Raw genomic sequence first — 23,680 nt, 5'->3', positions numbered from 1 at the left:
ATCTTTTGATCCACATTTTTCTTTAAAAAATCGAATCCTCCATAAGATCGCCCGGGCGGGGTATCGGCCTGATCCGGTAGTGCTGACTTAGAGCTAACTGATTATAAAAAATCCGATAACGGAACACTCTCCATAGGCTGAGAGTAATGCAAACATATCTGTACTTGAAGGCATGTATATCCCGTGAGTAAATATATGCTGTCATGAAGGCCCGCCCTATGTTTAGAGAACCGATTGTACTGTTGACGCTGTTCAACATAACAAGGGGGCGGTATGCCATCTTGCTCAAGTTAGCACCTACTCTCGACGAAACTACTAGGTTTTGTCACGTTTTAGGAAACAAACAACCAATTTTTCACGATCTAACATTCCACGCATATCAGATACTTGTATATTTACAAAGTATGATCGAAATGGTCGACATTTTGTCATTAATTAGCTGTTTATCTGTGGCCAAATTCGAAAAAAAACGTTTTATTGAGTTTTTACGGAAACTAATTTTTGACTATCATAACTATTGAAGATGTCATCTTTCAACACTTTTCTCTACGCTAACGATGTACAAATTACATAATCTATTCGCCGCAAATGGGTTAAAATATGACGTGTCATGGACGTTTATGTGAGCCGTTGACGTTGAGTTACGGCCTTGGAAACAGGAAGACGTTCGTAAAATTTAATCCATAAAGTTCAACAGGCTGTATCTCCAGAACTATGGGGCACATACAAAATTTGAGACGCATTCTCAAAGATCATTATCTTATAAAGCAACAGTGAAAAGATCAGAGACATAGAAAAGAGGAAAAGGGTTTGAACTTTCTTGTGAAGAAGTGTGAGAATTATGCCAATGAACTTGATATTTTATTCAATTTTAAGAAAGTATGTATTTACAGACAGTATGTATAATTTACCATCCCAGTGTGGCCATTAAAAGAGTGTCCAGTGTTTATCTTAATGGCAAGCCACTAACATTTGTTAGTCAGTATTGTTATTTAGGATATCATTTTACCCAGGACGGAAAAGACAGTATTTATATTAGAAAACAAATACGTGGATTGTTTGCTCGAGCCAACTTGTTATTACGTATATTTAGTAAATGTTCTCTTGCTGTTAAGTGTACGCTATTTCTTAGTTATTGTTCAAATTTGTATTGTAGTTTCCTGTGGTAGATTCTAATCGTATTCGTGTTGCGTATAACAGAGACTTTCGCCAGACTACATGTTGATGATTTTCAGGTTAAACTTAGAAAAATGTGCTACAGTTTTTCGCAATGCATTTTGTTGAGTAAGAACTCTGTTTTAATCAATTTATTATCTAGTGATATTTTTTTTAAATCACGTATATGGCAAATGTGGTGTGGTCGATTTTATTTAATGCATACTGTGTAATTTGTTAATATTTTTTTCTCTTTTCTTTTCTTACTTTTTATATGGGCTTGTCCTGAAATAAAAGATAATAATAATAATCAGAGGCCTAAACCCCGAACGAGGAAACCAACCAATTGAAACTTATCGGTTGTGTTGGCCGCTCTAAGCAAACTGCCCTTTGAGCCTCTCCTATCAGCACCACTCTTTTGACGTGGAAAACAGTCTTCCTACTTACCCTCGCCTCAGGTAGGCGTCGGGCTGAACTAGGGGCCCTGTCCTACTCGAATCGGTGTGTCGCCTTTATGGCAATCAAGTCATGATAATGATACGAATAGGGTCTCTTGCCAGGAAGCAAATCCCAGGGCGCGATTCACAACTGATCGTAATTCCTGTAATGACTGACAAGGAGGCAGCACCTGAATTTCTCTTGATAGTGAGATTCAACTGCTCCACAGACTGTCGCAGTCTCAGCTGTACAACCTTAAATGTTCTGCAGTTTGTGGTCAATGTCAAGGATCTGAATGCACAAATGTATTTCAGATATCTGATGAAGATAGCGATGACGATTAGCAATTACATTAATCAAACAATAAACTTTTGGACAGAATTATAACTATTTAATACAGTTTGTTAAATCAAAAAATATAGTTTATAGAGTTGAAAATTTACGCTTAAATGGTCTATTATGTATATAGTACAGCAGATTTGTAGATCCAACCAAGGTGTTGCATTTCTCTAGTTTTACTTTTAGATGTGACGACCATGTTGGATTTATGCAGATGAAGCATCCGTCTACCCAGGAAACCACTTATTTACAACTTTTCTGTACTGTATGATTTTGTTTAAAATTGTATTCTAGCATCTTAAACTTATTATTTATGCCACATAGAAGAGAAGCCAGAGGAGAAGTTACACTAAATAATTATATTAATGCGTCCATATTGGATTTATGCTAATTTGACACTCTCATACCTTCTCCAACTCAAAACAGTACCATAGCATCATGAATTTTTAAAATACCTCATCTAGAATTAATATGTCCAAGTAATTATATTTCCATGTTGCAAAATGTGCAAAACTGCCATTTTGAATATATGCAAATTAGGTATATTTCGGAAGCCTAGATTTTCCTAGACTTTTAGTATGTCAATCTAGATACCTTTCCAAAAAGTACTGTGAAGAAATTATTTCTGTTGCAATTTGTGACTGGTTGCCACCCCCCATTTTTGCTAGAATGACTGGACTATAGAGGGCAGCATTTACGAGTTTACCACCCTCACTTTCAGTTTGTGCATAGTGCCGTGCGTCTTCACCAAGGTGTGTTGAGACTGGTGACCCAGCTGCTCCACCGGTCGAGGGTTTATCTGAACCCATACCTCAACGACTGGTTATGGCACAACCAAGACAGGGAGCATGTGCGATTAATGCCAATTTTCCTCCATGAGTTGGGCTTTTTAATAAATATTCTCAAGTTCAACCCCATATCGTCCCGTAACCTATTTTTTTCTGGGTATGCAGTTCGACACGGGGCAAGGGCTTGTCTGCCCCTCTAAGGTGTGATGCAACTTCCTTTGGAGCTTGCCAGCCAACTCCTGTCAATGGGATCGGCTTCTATACACGAACTGATGTGCCTTATTGGCAATATGATTTCATTTCGTCGTCTAGTTCTGTCAGCAGCTCTCCGGCCTCGTCTGATTCAGAGGTGCTTGCTGGGCCGCAAGACTCACATGCAAAATCTGACGTTCAGGGGTCAAAAGCCCTAGCAGCCCTCTTTTAGTGGAAGGACTCCCGGAACATGGAGAGGGGAGTGCCCCTAGATCCGACGACTCCCTTGCTGACTCTCATTATGGATGCGTTGCTCCAAGGGTGGGGCGGCCATCTTATGAACCTTCTAGTCCAAGGGATGTGGCCGACCACATATGGAGGCTGCCACATCAATTGGTTGGAGTTGCAGTTTGTTCTACTGTCTCTGAAACATTTTCAGAAGGTCGCACACCACCACAGAGTCCTGCTTTGGACAGACAACACCGCAGTAGTGTTGTACATCAACAAGGAGGAGGGGCGAGTTTCTCCATGTTGCCGAAGCTAGCAGAGAAGATCCTCCTGGAACCAAGTGGAGCTAATGGCTCACCACCTTTCGTGGATATGCAACAGTGCCTAGGACACCCTCTCGAGACGTATTCACTTTCAGAACACCAAGTGGCAGATCCTCCAGTGGGTAATGAATCGCCTTTCTTTGTATCTGGGACGGTCTCCAGAAAGATCTAAACTCCTAACGTACGTGTCGCCTCTCCCGGAGACACTCTATCAATCTCCCATGGATGCTTACCCCTTCCCACCCTTCCAACTAGTGCACCAAGTGTTTGAGAAACTACTACTCGAGCTCACCTGCCTTCTGACACTGGTGGCGTCCAATTGGCCAGTGAAGGTCTGTTGTCCCAGTCGAATGGCACTCTCTCAATCAGTCTCACGTTGTTCCACCTTAACGCATGGAGGCTGTCGATAAACTCATGCAAGTGCAAAGCTTCTCGGCAGAGTTATTCAAGTTTCTCACTTTGGCACAGTCGGACGGCACCAGACGTTTATACAAGTCCAGATGGAGACTCTACATCGATTGGTGTATAGGAAGGGAGAAATATGTCACTATGAAAACAGTTTTCTTCTTGGCTCATGGACGGATGTGCGCGAGGTAGCCAACTCCTTGGTTTGATGTTGATGCAGGGTTCTGGAGATCTCTGGATATCTTCATTAACTACTACCTGAGAGACCTCTAACCTATGGAGGAAGGTCTCTACAGATTGGGACCAGTGGTGACGGGTCAGACAGTGTTCATTGACCCAGCCCAGACCACAAATGGCCCCTGTGCACGAAAGTGTTAGCGCAATTTCAGCCGTCGGAGCTTCCCAACATCCAGTGAGCGAGCCTAATGAGTAATAAATGAAATTTATTATTTCCACAGATTTTCTGGTAGGTGATGTAGTAAACTAGTAGAGTTGTATAAATCCATTTGTTTAGTGAATGTTACCCTAGGGTGTTCCCTTTGGACCCGGATATATTCTTTAATAGTTTCCATTTTGGACCGTAATCCGTAATTAAGCCTAACGACTAATAAATGAAATTTATTATTTCCAGGAATTTTCTGGTTGGTACAAATGTATGATTAAGGTATAGATGCAGGTTCGTGGGCACTTGGGAGAGAATTTTTCAAACATTTCGCAGCATTATGAATAGTGGGACTTACTCAAAAAACGGTTTTAAAATATAGAAAACAGGTACAAACATTCTCTTTTGAATGCTTAGCAGGATTTGGCAAGGCTGTACATAAATAATCAAAAAGAAAGATGGAGAAAAAAAAGTAATGACGGGATCTCCATATTAAGCACTATATTTAACTTTTTACAAAAAGATAATAGGTTTAAATTTGGAACTGTTACAGCCATTTTAATTATGAGCATTAGCAAACTTCTTACTGAGTGAATGGTTATGCAAATTAGCCATTATCTCCACTTGTGTTTTTCAGTTTACCATGGAAGTTCAAATCTAAATAGCTCTTACAATTCTTGTTTATTTCAAGTGAAACTTTCACACAACGTTTATCAGTTGTTTATTAACAAATGGGCGTCCAGGCGTATATATAGTATGTTTTGTTTTCATATTACAAAGTTGTCAAGCAGGATGTGTGCCATATATTCAATCCCGGTCAGTATTTCACACTCGAATGTCATTGCTCGAAAATGCAAAGCTTTAAAAATAAGCCCAGACGTCATTTTGTTCGTAGAGACATTGTCAAAATAGTGTGAAAATCTCAAGACAAACTAACAAAAACTGTGGGAGCTAATTAATTTTCAATCTCTCTGACCAACCAGAAAACACGAACAGAGATTGTTCCGGGGTCTATGCTGCATCTATACCCGTACTGTGTCAACCACTTTTCGAAATAACCACCCTCAAGTGCGTTAGAATAGGTATGGTTTAATCAAATGCGGTGAAATTACAAAACGAAAGTGTAAAAAGTACACTGTCAATAAAACATGGCGACCTGCATATATTTGTACAGCGTAAATGTAAACAATTGAAATACATTGAAAACGACAATAAATTCGATATAAATTCAAAAATAACTAGAGATGGTTGAATCATCAAATAAACATCTAGAATAAAAATAAACTTACATCGCTGAGTCTACAATGCGTTTCGACAGGTTGACAATATGTGTTGAAATCTGCTTGTCGTCTGAAATTTTCCTAAGTAGTATGACCTCTGACCCTAGCTAAAACAAAAGAACTGAGGGCGCTATAACGAAATCGAGAAACTAGTGTACAGCACAGAGATAATGCCCGTTTTATGAAAGTGACGTTAATCGTCCACAACAATGGCTATTGCATCACGACAACTTGCAAAAATCCATCATACACTGACACTTGCTGATGTTCAATTGTCTTTATAAAAAAATTTAAATAAAAATATTTACAATACCAGGGAAATGGACGTAAAATCGTTCGGGGTGTCAAAATCTTGCATGAAAACTGTCATGGCGTTGTGTGTGTGAGAAAAAGTCGAAATGGAAGACAGCTATTGTAAATCGAAACAGGTTTCATTCAACTACGAGCATTAGAGACGGGTCCATACAAATTAAAACAAACCCTGACCTCTGGAAATACCTCATTCATAGAGTGCCTTAGTACCAGAGGTTGCCGAGCACGGCCGTACAATGTACTTTGCGACATCGCTACAGATGCATGCTAGCTGACAAGGGGGTTTCTGATTAAGGTAACCAAGATGGCATCGCAGAATGGATGATTTTTTCCGCAGTGTTTAAAAACAGCATCTCGTTGCCGATGTTTCTGTAATTTCTGGGGTACTTTTTGTTTTTAATTAAGGCCACACTGATTTAATTTTATGGATGACATCCTCTGGAGACCCCAAAACTAATGCGAGAGGGCGAAAAAAAAAATCCTGCCAAAAAAAAAATCCTGCTAAAAGCACAGGACTACGGAGCTGCTATTACGAATTGGACCACAGAACACAATGTATCAAAGAACAACAAGAAGTCTTTATTTGTAGGAGGCACATGTTGATATACACATCTCGTACTGTATTACTGTCACAGGTATAACCATTTCAGACAAGCTCTAGTACATGTAGTCATGATGAAGTACAGTATAGAACGTCGATTATCCGAAATGTTCGGTTATCCGAACCTACTGTGTGTCCCCCAAAGTTTGTATGCAGGTCTGGCTGTGTTCCGTATAGTAATACAAAAGTCAACTGTGAACAATAAATACTACAGTCGCCTTGTGTGATTTCCTGGTGCAACACTTTCAATAAAGCTGTTATCAACATGTAATCCGACGTCTTTCACGTGTACGTTCATTGTTTACAGTGTCTGCGCAAACAATGAAACGAATTAAAGTATCCAATAATTTCCTAAATTCAGACAAGCCTATTACGCCACACCAGTGTTCCACTGTAAATAAAAAATGTCCTAAAAACACAAACTTCATCAAATGTCTTCTCCACTGTTTACAGTCAGATCCTTAACTTTACCAAGTTGTAAGTCACCGCAGTTCGGATACGTTTCCCGGGAAAATTGTACGGTGTTCCACTGCCGTCAAAGAAACGCGGCCATGAGCCGATCCCATGTTTTTTCCGATTTTTAATTTTAATGTCCAGTATGAGAAGTCACATCCTCTTCGGAATAAAAAAAGAATGAAAATAACTTCTGGGATGTCTTGCCACAGAAGCGACGCCAGTTTAATAGTGCAGTGAAAAAGAGAGGCGAAACGACAACCCCTTGGTGTGCCTCTTTGATGGTTTATCAGCAGACAACGGCAACCAATGACCACAGTCGGCGGGCCGTTTGATGGTTCACAGCGTCGAAGTGTTTACGTCCGATGATCACAGTAGCCAACCTGGATTTTTACAACAATTTATTATGTCAATCGTTCTAGGTGTTAAAAACTTTGCTGAATCCAATAAAATCGGGACATCTTGTAGCAGTTTACCATTCGAAAATCCCAGAGCAATCTGGTAACATCGAGCCGCTAGCCGATCTATACACAGCGAATACGAAGCGACCTTTCACCTGTTTACTTTATCAGCGTCTTTTATCTAGCGTTGGCGTGGCTACCCCCAGTGAAATGCAAACGCTGTGTGCTTGATTTGGACGCAAAGTTGTCAATTATAAATCGACTAGAACGTGGCGAAACCGCAAGCAATCTATCTACCGAGTATGGTGTTGGTAAATCGATGATATCCGATATCAAGGCAAAACAAAAGCTGCTGGATTTTTTCAGTAAAATGGATTCAAGTGCAGGACTGAAACGAAAGATGACGAAAACAGCCTATGACGATCATTCAGAGAAATCCGTCTTCACTTGGTTCCGGGACTTGGTTTTCCCAAGAACTTTATTATGGCTACATTTTACGGACATTTTGAAACACTTTTTAACATTCCAGCATGCAACATTTTTATTACAATATATTACTGATTAAATAAAAATGTGTTTAATGACGTACTCTACATGTATTATTGTTTGATTTCATTACAGTCATGTGCGTTAGAATTTGTGTGTAGTGAGCCTGTAAACTTGAGCACGCCCACACAAGATCGCCTATCCGAACTGTTTGCATAACCGAACAAAAAGCATGTCCCCCTAACAGTTCGGATAATCGACGTTCTACTGTACCTTCAGTCAAAAACACTGCATGCAAGGTACAACATGGACATCATTTTCAGTACAAGTCAAGGCGGAATGTACATATCACTACTTTATGACAATAACTAACAAAACATTGCAATGATACAGAAATGTCCTTGCTTGCTCCTCTCTACACAGTAGGGGGTTAGCTTTAACCAATCTCTCGTATAGCTGTGTAAACGTCATATCTCCCTGGCCGACGTCAATTGCGTACCAGTCTACAACAATCCCTCAGTTTTTCCTCTGAACTGTTATGCTCACGTATTCCTGGCAACGCAATACGCATGTGCAGAAGATCATTTACGACAAAATTGGCACGTTTTTAGATAGTCCAAAAAGAGTTTTACGACAAGCCGGCGCTTTGCGACAATATGAGTCGGCAAGTTCCGGACAGAAAACCGATCTGTAGAGACTCGTCGTTGGAGATTTTTTTTTTTTTTTTTTGAGAAAAGGCGAAAACTAATGCGCGCGTGGATGTCATCCATACAATTAAGTCGGTGTGGCCTAACCTAGCATTTTACGTTTGTGTATTTTGCCACTGAAAAGTTAGTTATCGATGACAGCACAGCAATGGTGTTTATCCATTGCATCGCAATGCTATCAGCATGGTGATTGTTCAGCGAAATGAAAAATTACAATCATTTACAACTGTATGTTTTTTGTATTCCGCTTGCATGCTGGAAGCGTCTATGTCTTGTCTGTTTTTTTTTTGTAGTTTGCGAGACTAGTTGATAGCGCTTGAGTAAGTTAAACAGGGTCGCGAACAGGAAGTAACACATTGCCACACCGTAACTGAGGCCAGCAACTCGTTTACATATAACATCAACAGTGACCTGTCAATCAAAGAGCAACGTAAACAAAATTTCGGGACTTTTAATCACATACGTGTGCCTCGGCTCACTATATTTTTAAATCGAATTTTGAGTATGTTCCATGATTGACAATGCTCTGAAATTTTTACACTATCTAGCCAAGACTGTCTGGGTAAGAAAAAGCAAAAAAAAAAATTTCACTCCTAGTGCCCACGAACCTGCATCTATACCGTACTTATCCGGGTAAGAGCCCATGCCTGGACAAACGCCCACCCCCACTTTTGACACAATAAAGAAGTTGAGGTCATATCCGGGCACACGCCCAGGGGTCTTTTTCTACACAAAATTAAAAAACAAAAAAAACTATTTTCTATTCGTTGACTGTGGTTGTATTAACAGTTGACTTTCTTGAAGTCTGTCGTGATACTTATAAAATTGTTAATTGCGTAAAACAAGGGGTGAACGCAAAATAGCTGTGACAGCTTTCTGCCTTCATGGCAGCGCGTTCACCGCTGAGTTTGTTCAGAATCATAACAGTCAGCAAGTCTATAAAAATAAATATTAAAGCTTCCTTAGAAACGATTCAACGAATGGTTGAAATCACGTTATTTTGGCTATATAAATATTTTGTAGCAGCTTGCGAATCCATAACTGGGGCCAGCAATTTTGCAATGTCATGCCGAAGACTGCCAACTTTTTTACCATCTTTTATCACCGCTATTGCATTTCTGTCATGAAAACTATTCTTCTGTCGTTGGATAAAAAAAAACTTACTATTTCAAGTCCACCGCGATATCCATATAGTGAGACATTAAAACCGCCGGAACTTGCTGAATGATAACTTTCGCCGTGATTAATAAGCGTCGAGTCTGATAAAAAAGCAATGTCACGATTTGACCTTTATGATGAAATACTGGTAGTGATGTCATTCTTAGCCAATCAGTAAAGCAGATGCATAAAGGTTGATTGCTAGACTGTAAACAAAAGCATCGCGTGCCATCGCAGCAGAGCGACCCCATTTTTCTTGTCTCTTTATTATTAGACATGAATGAAAAGTGCCAAGCTGACAGACTGCAAAATCCGTGGATTAAAAGTGCTAAGTCCAAATTGTGTGGGACGATATCGACGAACTTCAGAAATAAGTTGTAGGGATTTTGTTCGACGGCTACAATGACGCCGACTTGGACTTTTGAGGGTTTTGAGTTTGACGAAGATGGCAATGAACGCACAAATAAAGATCTGAGAAGTTTTTTCAAACAGCTATGAATTAATTTTTACTGTGTAAATTTGTAAATTATTATTGATCTTGTATGACGGTTTATTGTAATTTGTCGAGACCGGAAATCATTTTACGCAGTTTAACTCCTGACATTTTAATTCATTTTGAGTTCACGCGTATTGGGTGTGTTTGTCGGCGGGGAAATCCTAATTCAAATGATTTCTCACTGTCGATTTTTATTATTTCTGGTTTATTTGCCACATTATAAGCAATACATTATTTTTGTTTTACTTCTAGTGTTGCATATTGTTCATTTATTTCCATTGCATGTTTTCATTTGCCGTTCTATTCCCTGTCGCAGTTCGATCTGCGTGTTGTCAATTTTCGCGAATTATCGTTTTTTTTTTGTTTTTGTTTTTTGCCGGGGATCTCCTGGCAAACGCCCACCCCTTCTTTTTGGCAATTTTCCATGTTCAGGACCCTGGGCTTATAATCGGATAAATACGGTACCTTAAGTAAACAAACAGGTTTGTACAACCCTACTATTTGGTGAGAAACAAGCAGTCCTGTCTTTAGGATCCCTCAAATTGCTCTTACATAGTTTTATTTTTATTTTTGCAATTATATTGAAACATGATCGCTTACACACATATTTAAACTGTCTCTTGCTTGCCACTTGACCTCTTGATGTTTCATGTGTTCTATTTCTCTGCTGTAAGATTTCCAAACTACAAGGCTATAATAGTTTTCTATGTTTCATTTATTTGTAGCCAATTTTCATTTACGTAATGGTGCGGTACTATGGCGTATTAATTGGCTGGGTGACGTATCTCCACGTGGCCTGACAGCATCCTGTGGACTTATGGTCAATTATAGATATTTCCTGGATAATACAGACTGGAACAGTCGCCGATATATGGAAGAACATCATATTGAGACCACACAACAAGTATTAGATTTAGTCGCAGAATACAATCAAATTTACACAGCACATTTAAGCAATTTGTAACAAATCTGTATATATCATTTGTATTTTCTGTTTCGCCATAATTTTTCCCACCAATAATTTTTTTTATCATATTAGTGATTGTCCCGTCATCTAGTGTCACCTTTTTATTTTTTCGACTTCTTGAAAACTACAAGCCTGAATGCTTTGATACTTCGTGTATATATACCTTAAGTAGACCTCTCTTAGATTTGTTCATTTCGTGATGATTTCGTCAATTCTCCAATTTTGATAAATATTTTTGTAATATACCAAATATTACAAAAAGTGATATTTTCGACTTCTTGTTGAAATTAAACAGCAAGCCTGATTGCTTTGATACTATACATATGTGTACCTCAGGTAGACCTCTCTCAGATTTGTTCATTTCCCTATGATATCTTCAGTTCTTTAATTGAAATGTGCATTGCTAACATTGCAGCTATCTAATCCAAGAGGCTGCTTGTTAAATTCAGTTTAAAAAAAAACAGTATAATTTGCATTTTCTTTCTCATGAAAGCCATAAGTGGCCACAAGTGAGCTGGAAAGTCACACAATACTTGGGAAGCAAATTATAGTTTTGTTCATTGCTATCAATATTTTAGGTAATATGTTTTTACATTTAATTTCAAATTATAAAAATGTCATGCTTCATAAATATTATTATGTGTTGTGAAATTAAAAGCAATAAGGTATGTGGTTTATTGTCTGAAATATTTACTATAAATCTTGCTGGGGTTTTGATATAACGGGTGGAGATGGCAAGCTTGAAATAAACTTCCAGGATGTATATATATATATATTGTGCAATAAGTTACGTAATAAAGTAATTTCAATTAAATAAACATTTCTGTGGATTAGTTTTTTTACCTTGCCCATATCATCAAAGATGGAAAGGAAAGGTATATTAAGGGGCAAATGTTTGTCGTTGTTGTTAACAAGTGTTAATGTGTGCAAATTAACTTTACTGATTCTATTCTAAACTGTATAAAACTTGGTCACCTAATTCATCAGTATAAAATCTTCCCTTAGTATGAGTGACAGATTTCCTGTGTGAAATTATCATGCAAAAATTGAAAAAATCTGATAAAATATTTTGACTGCTTCTACTTGACTGATCACTGGTGATACACGTTTATGGGTCACTGATCTCAGTGAGAATATGCATTGTTGTATGTGTTCAATGAAGTAAATCATTTATTACTACCTTATACTAAAATATATTTAGAGTACTAAGAAATTGACACTCCCGGTCCGGTTAGACTTAAAATACACCACAAATATTCACGTTTGAGATATAATTTTTGGTATATGTTGGTTCTTGGATATTTCGTCTTCGTCGTCCTGTACTTCGTTTAGTAATTCGAACTTCCCAGTTTGCGTAAAAAGGGAGAGTTTCGCGATTTTGACATCGAAAATGCCTTTGCTTCATTGTCGACTTCAGAAAAGCGAGATGCACTATTTCTTAAAATTACAAAATTTAGGTATAAATGGTAATTTCTATGATATTATCAAGTCAATGTACAAGGATACACAATATAAAGTAAAGTTGCCAGAAGGAATAACTGAGGGGTTTTCATTAACATGCGGAGTTAAACAGGGCTGCAATATGTCACCGACTCCGTTTAATATATTTCTAAATGACTTACCAGAGATCTTTGGGGAAAACATCGATAAACCTGTTTTTATTGGCGACATGCCACTAAACTCAATCTTGTATGCAGATGACCTTGTATTGTTGTCAGAAACTCAAGATGGGTTACAAAATTGTTTGAACAAATTATCAAATTACTGTAACCAATGGAATTTTGTTGTAAAATAAAATAAATAAAACAAAAGTAATGGCTTTCAACACTGGTAACAGAATGATAAAAAATCTTAAATTCATGCTAGATGACAAAACATAACAGCAGTAACAGAATTTTGCTACTTTGGTATAATGATTACACCTAATGGGAAGTTTAAATTAGCACAATCAATGTTAAAGAATAAAGCAATGAAGGCGTTATTTAGTGTCCGACATTCAATACTGAATCATAAAATGATATCAACTTCATTATGCTTGAAACTGTTTGACCAGTTAACACCAATCATAATGTATGGTGCTGAAATTTGCGCTGACGAAATATCAAATGAGAACAATATGTTAGAGCAAGTGGGTAGTCAGTTTTACCGCTTTATACTCTGTGTCAGTAAACTGACACCAACTATTGGTGTTAGAGCAGAGTTAGGAAGATTTCCAATTAGAATAAAAATAACTCTAGCAAAAATTTTGCTGACAATAATATTCTGAAATGTGCATTAAATGAAAACAAAGCAATTAAATTTAAAGTGTATAAAACATATTGAAAATATTATTGGTCACGAGGAACTGGAGGAAGCAAAAGAACAGCAAAATGTAGATAATATTAGCCAGTTATCAAACATCATGAAATTATCTAAATGAAATAAATAACTTTAGCTTACGTAGAATGTTATGAAATTTCAGGCTTAGTGATCATATTTTGGAAATTGAACTGGGAAGAAGGATAAAACCAAAACTACCAGCAGCAGAAAGAGTCTGTATAACATGTGATCAAGGCGATATTGAGGATGAAAAACATTTTCTTTTGAACTGTTCACATTTTGAAAATGAAAGAAAAATCCTCCTGAAAAACTGCGAAATTACCTCAAGTGAAAAGAAGAGATGGAAAGAACAAAGACATAATATTCTTAAAAATTATGAAAAATAACATTGCTCTTTCACTATATCTATAAAATACCATATACAAAGCATTGCCTGTGTAAACCCCTGGGTAGGGAGAACCTTTACCTTTACTTTATTTACTGTATTTTTATTACTTTCTGATTTTTTGTAGTTATTAGAACTTTTAAATTTGTAGTTATTTTTAGTTGCTTTATTTTACACTATTTTTACCTTATACTTACTGTATCCACAGCAGATTACAGTTGCGTAATAAATTATTATTATTATTATTATTATTTGATGAGGGACGGCCGCTTAGATATGTGCTCTGCAGCACATGAACCTAAAAACCTTATAGGCAATCAAACAAAAATGACGTAGTACTAAAGTCCAAAAAGTACGTTCAAGGTCTGCATTTTTTCGTAGCATAAAAACGATTTACTCCCTTGCTTATTGTGACACCCTCAAATCAACTGATTTCCAATCCCCTCAAGAGTCAAAATGGTATGTGCCTCCATTTTACGCCAAGACTTGCAAAAGTCTTTTTTGCTTGATGTGTTCATTTGCCTTTAATTGCGTTTCAGTGGCTGTCACAGTCGTATTCTGAGTCTTGCCGATAACATTTTGGGTCAAATTCACGTAGATATCGCAGAGAAAACTCAAATTTTCAACTAAAGCTAATTTGCATAACAATAATTTTGCCTTTGCTCGCCATATTGGACACCCCATACAATTAGTTATTTAAGTGTTAAGGTAGCGGGACTATTATTTGCATACTTGTTTTCATCTTCTAATTGTGACTAAATGACTACAAATAGACCCGGGAAAGTATATATTTTTAGAATCGCCAGACTTCAAGCTATTCACAAGTGTATTTTGCATGCCCGTATCTGCATTCTACGACGCGTTACTCAATCAAAGGTGAAAACTTACTTTTTCTGCAAAAAAAATAATTACGCATTTATGCTGGCGGTAAGAAGTATTTTTTTTCACTTTTCCTAGTTGTTCAATAGTCTGGTAAATTGAATGTGTCTGGTCAGTTTTATTCGAGCAACGCGTTTTAAAAAAATAGTGTGCTGAATTTCAATTACTGTTTTAGTCGCATTGCCCCAAACCACAACTCGTTGGTAAATAATCGATGAAATAGTTTGTGAAAGCTTAAAGCTGTGAAAATTTGGTGTTAATCCGACGACAATAAGTATACGTTATTTTTTGTTAAAGACCTTGTATTTTGAAAAAACATAAACTAGAAAACGTCCATGAAGTAACAGCAAAGATTTTCAAGCTTGTTTATCGGCACAATCAATTTGTTTTCCCATCAATGTCTGTTTTAACATGTGTAGGGACATCCAAATGTGTAAGGCTATTGGAAACCAAAAAAATAAAGGAATGGGATAGCTATATTTGGATTAATTCGGCATAGGAAAACACCAAAATCAATGATTTTTTTCAGTGGCTGTGTGACCTTGTGTCTGACACATTCATATGCAAATGACTAATCTGTGAAACAAACAGGGGCGGAGACAAACCACTCAAATGTTTGGAAACACTCATTGTGTGTCAGATAGCTACTGATAACACATCCTAACATTGCTTTGTCTTGAGTTTATCTTTGAAACTTATAGGCACACAGATTAAACCTGTGTTGATTTTGGAAAACACTACTGAGGCTGCCTTGCTTTCCTTCAGAAAATCTACATTTTAACCAACTTACATGACATTCTATGTTATGTTAACTTTATCATATGAAAGTTTATAGTGCATTTCATCAATTAATAAATAAATGTGAAAATCATAATTTTCAACACAAATAATAGTCTCGCTACCTTAAGTACAGATATGACCTTGGTAGTACTTATTAGGTAAGCTTAAGTGTGCACATTCAAAGTCATTATATGCAATGACAGGAAGATGTAATTGATACCATCTAATCAGATGCTAGGCAGACTCCAGTAAGCCATGGAGCTTTTTTTAGCTCCATGAGTGAGCTAACATCTTGTAACAGCACTAACGTTTTTTGGGAAAGTCCAGGGTTATTGAAGAAACCCGCTTTTGACTGAGCTGCTTTCGTGTTTTGACGCCCGATTGACACCTGCAATACATATTCATTCTATTTTTTCCCAAATTTCATATTTTGAATTTTGTTCCATTTTGAAGTTAGTCATTTGTGAACTAAACGGTTTGCTATTACTATAGCATTCAACAATTTTCAAAATAATTTTTCATCAGTCTTGTGGAGTAGAGCTTTGAGTGCCGATCACAATGTCAAAAATAACAATGGATAAACTACAACAGTTCAGTTTAGACATGGCCATACAGTTTTTATTAACGGGACAAGCTGGAACTGGCAAGAATAAAACTCTGATTGAATTAATCAGGAATTTGAGGAAGACCAAAAGAAGTTCAAGTTACAGCTAGCACAGGCATGGCTGCAAGTCAGTATTTTTGTATTATCCAGGAAACGTTCCGAGCGCCTGTGGTTTGGATTGGACGATTTCTTTTGTTTCCAATTCGTTGTACGCCTAGAGACATGGCAACGTTGTTTTTGGTGAATATATAGCATGTTCTGTTCCAATAAAGGATTTTGATATCCTTACTGAAACATTTCCTATACTCTAAATTTAACAATGCCACTAGCCCAAGATGGACTTCCTGTTCAACACGTTGTTGAATGTTCGCGTCACTGTATGTAAAAACACACTCGGGAAAATTATATTAAAGCAATTTCTAGTAAGACTATAGGGGAAAAACTTCAACATTATCAGAGTTCTAATTTTGTAGATGTTGATGAAGCAGTGACTAACTTCAATTCAATTATTATTAATGCAGCAAAGAATTCTCTTAAAGGGGAACTAAATAGAGCCTATTTTGGTGTTTGTATTTATCAAGTTATGTATATTGATTATAAATTTGAAAAACAAAATTAAAAACATGATTATCTTCAGAGTTATGATGATTTAAATATGAGAAACCATAAACCTGCGAAGGACTTCCGTTTGCGCCATCTTGCCATTATAAAACGCCCTCATGAGGTATATACAGGTAAGGTAACAAAGCATGATGACGAAATAGTATCAGATTAAATATAAGCAACTTAGGGAGCCATAGTTGGCTGGACTGGTGAATTGACTTCTAGTCCAGATTGTTTCGACTTTTACGTTAACGTTATTTACTAGTGCATCAACATACAAACATTATGGATGTGCGATTGATCGAGACAGGCATTTTGTTTTGTTTTTTGTCTAACTGTCTAATAAATGCTGTTTCCAGTACTGCACTGTGCGGCGTGCAAATTATTCAAAGTATAGATGCTGGAGTATGCAATCTTGAGTTCGTAGGGTGATGGTGGAAACATTTTCGTCCATGTATTCACGGGGCTGCACTGGCAAATCATGGGACAAATGTCACAGGAACACCAAGCAGATTGTTCACAGACTTCCGTGTAATTTGAAATAAAACTATAACCCGAACAAGGGGCATCGTCGACGATATACTCTCATCACTCATACTGAACTGATCTGAATCTTCACAGTATACCGTACTTCCCTGATCATAAGCCCTGAGGCATGAACACGTAAGGGAAAAGTAAGGGATGAGCTTGTACTCGAGGACTAACTCAGACAAAATGATTTTGTTTTGGGGTTAAACACTGTAACCATCTTGCAAACAACGAAAAATTATCCAAAAAAGTTATTCGTTCACCACGCCGGGCTCGGTAAAATAATACTTATTTTTGAAAAAAATGCGTCATTGATTTGAATGACACTTACAATGAAGAAACAAACATGTTCATAAAAAACACACATTTTATTACAATACGATTTACATACCGTCTGAATTTACGGTGAAATAATGGGTAGGGTCTGTGAGGAAACAGTGGCGAAGGCATTTATCATTATCTTCGCTTTGGTATGTTTTCGATCGTATGCAAACTCTCGACGCAAAGCAAATTTCCAACATGAGGTTTTTCAGCACGATTTGACCTGGAACAACTTCCATTGACATAACAGGTCATGACTTTCATTAACCAATCAAAATGATGTGTCGTAATGATGAAGTTTTCCGATTATTGACGATGATTTTTTAACGTAATGCGGAAGTGAATTACCGCAATGTTAAAATGCGATCTGTAGCACTGATTGCAACGAAAAAACTATGATTTTTTCCCTAAAAACTGGCGATTCGCAATTTCCGAAATATAAATGACGGTTAATAGTAACCGTGGGTAAACTGAGTGTGGAGGAAGAATTTAAACGCCTTTCTCGGTCGCCAACATCATGTCTCATCGTTTAAACCCTAGGCCTTTCATGATAGTATCAAAGTAAACCATGCCCAATAATCAGGTACACGACTTAACGGTCACATTTTTGGCTTTTCGAAAGCTACTAGTCAAAGAAATAGGGATTACTCCAGAATTGCAACATCGGGGTTCATCCTGAGTAAATGACAGAATAGAAAGCATGCGAACCATGTTGTATACGTTCGCCATGCACTCTGAAATTAATGCGAGTTTTCTCATAAAACTAAAAGCATGAACCAAACTACCATGCCATTCACGATTATTATGAAATGAAACACACGTTTTACACGCATATTATAATCGTGAATGCTCTCAACTCGATAAATACCAAGTAAAAATATAGTGATGGGCTTCATACTCGGGAGGGGCTTACGATCGGGGAAGTACGGTACTTTAACGCAATTGGGTTTTTTCTCTCAGAATACTGTGGTTCAAACGCATAAGGCTCTAACCCAAGTTTTAAAAAGCACATTGTGCATATAAAAGTTGAGTTTATACTAGCAATACACAATGCTTGGCAGCATGAATGTACAATGGCGTATACGAATGTGATCAGATACTAAACGTCATAGCTTTGAAAAGTACCCGTGTAGGCATCACAAGCTCCCACAGGTATTACAGTCTCTTACGCCACCAACTAGAAACGTGTACTCCGGTTATATCGTATATTTATTCCATATGGTCAATCGTTACGGAATCAAAACAAGTTAGTACATCTCCAGAATATGGTTCTAAAATATACAAAACAAAATAGGGAAACTATAATATTCGAAGTAAATCAAACAATTCTCATCATAAAATGTACAGTAAATTAAATATACATTTCTCTTAATATGTGCAGAAAGTCGAGCGATACAACCAATAAATATACGGCAAATAAAATATGTAACAATAAGTAACAATGCTAACTGAAATATTTGTCAACCATTTTGACCAGCCAAAGCACACATTGCATACCATGTGCTCTATTAAACGTGCAGCTGACCACATGTACGCAATGCGTTTGGGCACAAAAAAATGGGTGGCAAATAGTATAAATAACAAAACAATTTTCAAGAAATAAGTCTTAACGAATACTAACATTTACTGACTTGCAATAATAACCCAAAGTAAGATTGATAAAATCGGAGTTCACACGAGTACTCAAACTTGCAACAAATCACTGCCAATAATTTCATGCTGATGAAGCCAACAATGAAAAGAAAACCTTCCTTACCTCGTTTAGTGGCACCTTCCCGGACCGGTGTACAAATGTTAGCAAACCTAGCAAGTATCAGAAAACTCAACGCGGCAGGGCAATTCAGAGCAGACACAGAGACGTCTTCACTCTTCAGAAGCACATGCTGAACCGAAGACAATAGCCTGCCTAGCCCAGAGTTCACCACAGGTCAAACAGGTGAAACAAAGGAATCTAACTATGTAATAAATAACCAATCAGAGGGGAGGTTTGCACAACATACAACCCGGATGTTAAATATGTTCGTTCGTTATTTATTTTCCTCCATGAATGGCCTCCATGGTGTTTAATTGCAAGCACTTCAAATGCCTATCCAAGCTACAGTTATAATTAAAACAAAATTAAACCACTGCAATATTATTTCGAATACAGTTTAGAATATATACAACTATAAATTAAGGCCGCATTTAGGTTCGCTTTAAAGTTATCAATCCCAAAATTAAAAAAAGTCTAATAAACCAAAACATAAAAAGTGGTTTGACAATGATGTCAGTGAGGAAAGAAGAAACCTAATTAAATATTCGCATTTATTAGACAAGTTTCCGAAGGACAATAGTATTAGACAAGAACGATATAAAATTAATAAAAAATAAAAGCATCTAATTAAGAATAAAAAAAGGAATATAAAGCTAATTTATGTAATAGAATCATTATGCTTAAGGAGTCCAATCCTAAGTGTTTCTGGAAGTTACTTGAGGAACTTGGTGATTTAGATAAAAACCCACAAAAGCATGACAACATCAGTGTAGAGTCATGGTTAAATCACTTTAAATGTTTAAATAATAAAGTTAACGTGGAAGATAAAAGCTTCTCACAGACTATTCTAAATGATATTAGTAGTATGGAAAGTTTAGATGATTACAAACACATTATTAATCAAGATTTCACTAATAAGGAAGTATTGCAGCATATTAAACTTTTAAAGTCAGGCAAAGCTTTAGGCACTGATATGATTTCAAATGAAATGTTGAAGCATGGGGCTCCCTTTATTATTAATTCTCTTACTAAAATGTTCACACAAGTTTTAAATTCAGGCATTATGCCATTACATTGGAACAGTAGTCTCATTATTCCTATTTTTAAGTCAGGTAACCCAAATGATGCTAATAACTATAGAGGCATTGCCATTTCTAGTTGTGTACCTAAATTATATACTATGATGCTAAATACTAGATTAACTAAGTACTTACAAGAAACTAATCAAATAGTGGATAATCAGTTTGGCTTCAAGAAAAACCATCGTACAACGGATAATACAAGGGTGTAAGCTTAGTCCGCAACTATTTAATATTTTTGTTAATGGAATCTGTGATGATGTTAAAAATTTTGACCCTGTAGATTTAAATGGCTTGAAGCTCAATTGTTTGTTATATGCTGATGACTTGCTATTGTTTTCTACAACCCAAGAGGGGTTACAAAAGTGCATTGATGCAGTCCAAAATTACTGTAACAATTGGCATTTAAAAGTAAATATTAACAAAAGCAAAATCATTATTTTTAATAGACTAGGTAAAAACAAACAAATGGTAAGTTTCATAATGCTATGTCTAGGCTACAAGACAAAGCACAGAAAGCACTGTTCAAGATGCTTTGGATCAGTGAGGAATGTTATTCTGTTAGTCTGGCTAAAAAACTATTTAACTCTATTAACAAACCCACAGCTTTATATGGGCTGATGTGTGGGGAGGGGTTACGCTGAACACCTACAAGGGGTCTGTTAAAAATAAATGTACAGTTGACAATTGCAATTTTGAAACAAAACTTTTCTCAGATAAATTAATTCCAGAAAAACTTCATATTAAATTCTGTAAAAGAGTTCTGGGTGTGCACAGGAAGGCATCTAATGACCCATGTAGAGGTAAATTAGGTCAATATCCACTTATATTGGATATTTGTGTTTCAGTTATGAAATATTATCAAAGACTAGTATGTAAAAAAACAAACAGTTCTATCATTGATGCAGCCTATGAAGAATCCAAAACTTTTGTGCATGACCCATGGCTTAACTTTATACAAAAATTACTAGTGATAACAGATCTAACTAATTCAGACCCACATCAGAATATTTTTTGTGATATTTTTAAAGAGAAGCTCAAATGTTTGTACCGTATGAAGTGAAAAAACAATTTGTTGAACAATTGTAAGCTTGACTTTTACAGGTGTGCTAAAAAAAATTTTGAATTTGAACATTATTTAGAAAAAATTAAAAATAAAAATCATAGAATAGCTTATACTAAATTTAGAACTTCTGCACATTTTCTTCCCATTGAATCCGGTAGACATAAAGGCATTTTGAAGGGAAACAGGCTATGTAATCTCCATGAATGCAAAAAAGTAGGGGATGAGAAACATTACATTTTATATTGAAATATTTGTCAAATCAAAGAACATAGATCTAGATTCCTTGCAGCTCTATACATCTATGCCCCAAAGCTGGAAGATTTTAGCATGGATGAATTATTTCCTATTATTGTTTCAAGCAATGATTTTTTCATTCTTAGCATTTTTGCAAAATTTATTTTCTATATTTTTGATATGTTTTAGTACTGTAAGTTTTTGTTGTTCTGAATGTTTTGTTTTGTTATTGTTATTTTTGGACTTTACTCAAGATTGCATTGGTACGTTCCAAATAAAAAACAAAAACAAAAAGACTCTACACTCGCGAACTTGACAATTTTAAAATTCAGACCATTAAGCAAATAGATGGAAATACCAGTTGCATAAATCATGAAGATTGATTATTCGATTGCTGACAGGGATAGCTGCATTTAGTGTTCTTTTCTATGCAATATAAAATCATATCGATGCTGTGCGCGGTGACAGATTGTTTTGGTTCAACAGCTCTCAAGGCACGGGCAACTGACATTTCCTGACTTTTTTTTACTATTCTGACGTTTTCTGGGCTGTATATAACAGTCAGACACTGACAAGTAAATAAGTACTAGTAAACAGTCCGGGACATAGGCAATACAAGCTGGTAGGCTGGTTGACGATATGCTCCGCTCAAAAAACAAGCAACATGTTTTTAGTTGTTTCCATGGTAGGACATAAAAGTGAAACTAACGTCAGTTTATAACTAAATGGGCCCTGTATACGAAGTTCGCAGAAACCATTCAGTCTTTAGAAGTCACTTAGTTTATTACTAGGACGTATTCTGCTGTTATATTTATTATTTCCAACCGTTTTGCGATAGTATTTTCTAGAATGAAGGCAGCATTTACAGTTTATTCAAAGTTCAAAGTTGCATTGGGATTACGTTGATAGAGTGTAACAATGTCAGTGTCGGTGATCAGTGCGCAACGTAGCCAAAATAAAAAGCATTATCATCTGAGCCAAAATAAAAAGCATGATCATCTGAACACTGCTATTACAAAACTAGTAGGAGGTAATACATTTGGGGCTGAAGTATTTGAAAATCAGCTGCAATGGCAGTGGTGCGCCAGGATTTTTTTAAAATTAGTGATGGTATGACCTACCTGTGAAGTATGAACAAAATCAGCCGAGCCAAAAAAAATCTCAGAGGAGTTAAAAGCCGTTGCTGGTGAAAAGTTACCCCAACTTTGGGGTCAAATTTCTCGGTAATGAAAAAGGATATAACAAATTCAAATAGTAACTTTGTGCCCACAATCAAGCTGAGTAGAATGAGCTACTGTGGAATAATTTTTTTTCGCTGGAATTAATTTTCGCTGAAGAGGCTTTTTGGGCATTTTGTATGGAATTTATTTTCACTGATTTTTAATGTGAAATATAGGAAAAAAGTATATTTGCTGGATTTTATTGTCACACGCAACGTAATATTACCGTAATTGGTATAGTACAGGTGTGATGGTTCAAATACCAAAATGGAAACAGTAACATAAAGACTTCCCTGGCGGCGATGATAACATACGAACACGGAGTCAACAGATGAGGTTTCAACTGGTACTGGTATTATTATACTCTGCAAACATCAAGTACAATAACTCGGTAAAACTCCAAACCTCCAATAACTAGATAATTAAACTCCAACACAATTCAACGAGATCTCCGATCTGATCTTAGTGCTGAACAACTCCCCTATATATACCCACACTGTCTATAAATATACCATTACATCAGCATACATAATGAGTCTGGAACTTACTACAAATTTCTAGAATGTTCCATTACCTTCCATTGCTTCCTACAGTGTCCTATTACCTATTCAACCAACTTCTAAAAATTCCACCCAGACACAATACGGTTCTAGAACATTCTCAGTCACACGGAAGTGGTAAACAAGTCGTATGCGACATTTATTTTCACGGAATCGTCCCTTCAGTGAAAATAGCGAAAATAAATTCCAAGCGAAAATACAGTATTCTACAGTACAAGTGTTTTATCCCAAATTTGTA

The 23,680-nt window shown here is 36.5% G+C and overlaps 1 protein-coding gene across 1 annotated transcript in view; it reads left to right on the top strand.

Moving 5' to 3' along the window:
• LOC102807103 (malonyl-CoA decarboxylase, mitochondrial-like) overlaps positions 1 to 11,929 on the top strand; it is a 128,159-nt gene extending 116,230 nt beyond the window's left edge. Inside the window, exon 10 of the mRNA XM_085505554.1 lies at positions 10,870 to 11,929. Within this exon, the coding sequence (XP_085361680.1) occupies positions 10,870 to 11,108 (239 nt within the window). The 3' untranslated portion in view covers positions 11,109 to 11,929. The remainder of the gene's footprint in view (positions 1 to 10,869) is intronic.
• The last annotated feature ends 11,751 nt before the right edge of the window (positions 11,930 to 23,680 follow it).

This window comes from Saccoglossus kowalevskii, chromosome 11 (genome assembly GCF_978046115.1).
Source record: "Saccoglossus kowalevskii chromosome 11, keSacKowa6.1, whole genome shotgun sequence".
NCBI classification, from domain to species: Eukaryota; Metazoa; Hemichordata; class Enteropneusta; family Harrimaniidae; genus Saccoglossus; species Saccoglossus kowalevskii.
The sequence above is the reverse complement of the archived record's forward strand: the minus strand, read 5'-3'. Positions and strand labels throughout refer to the sequence as shown.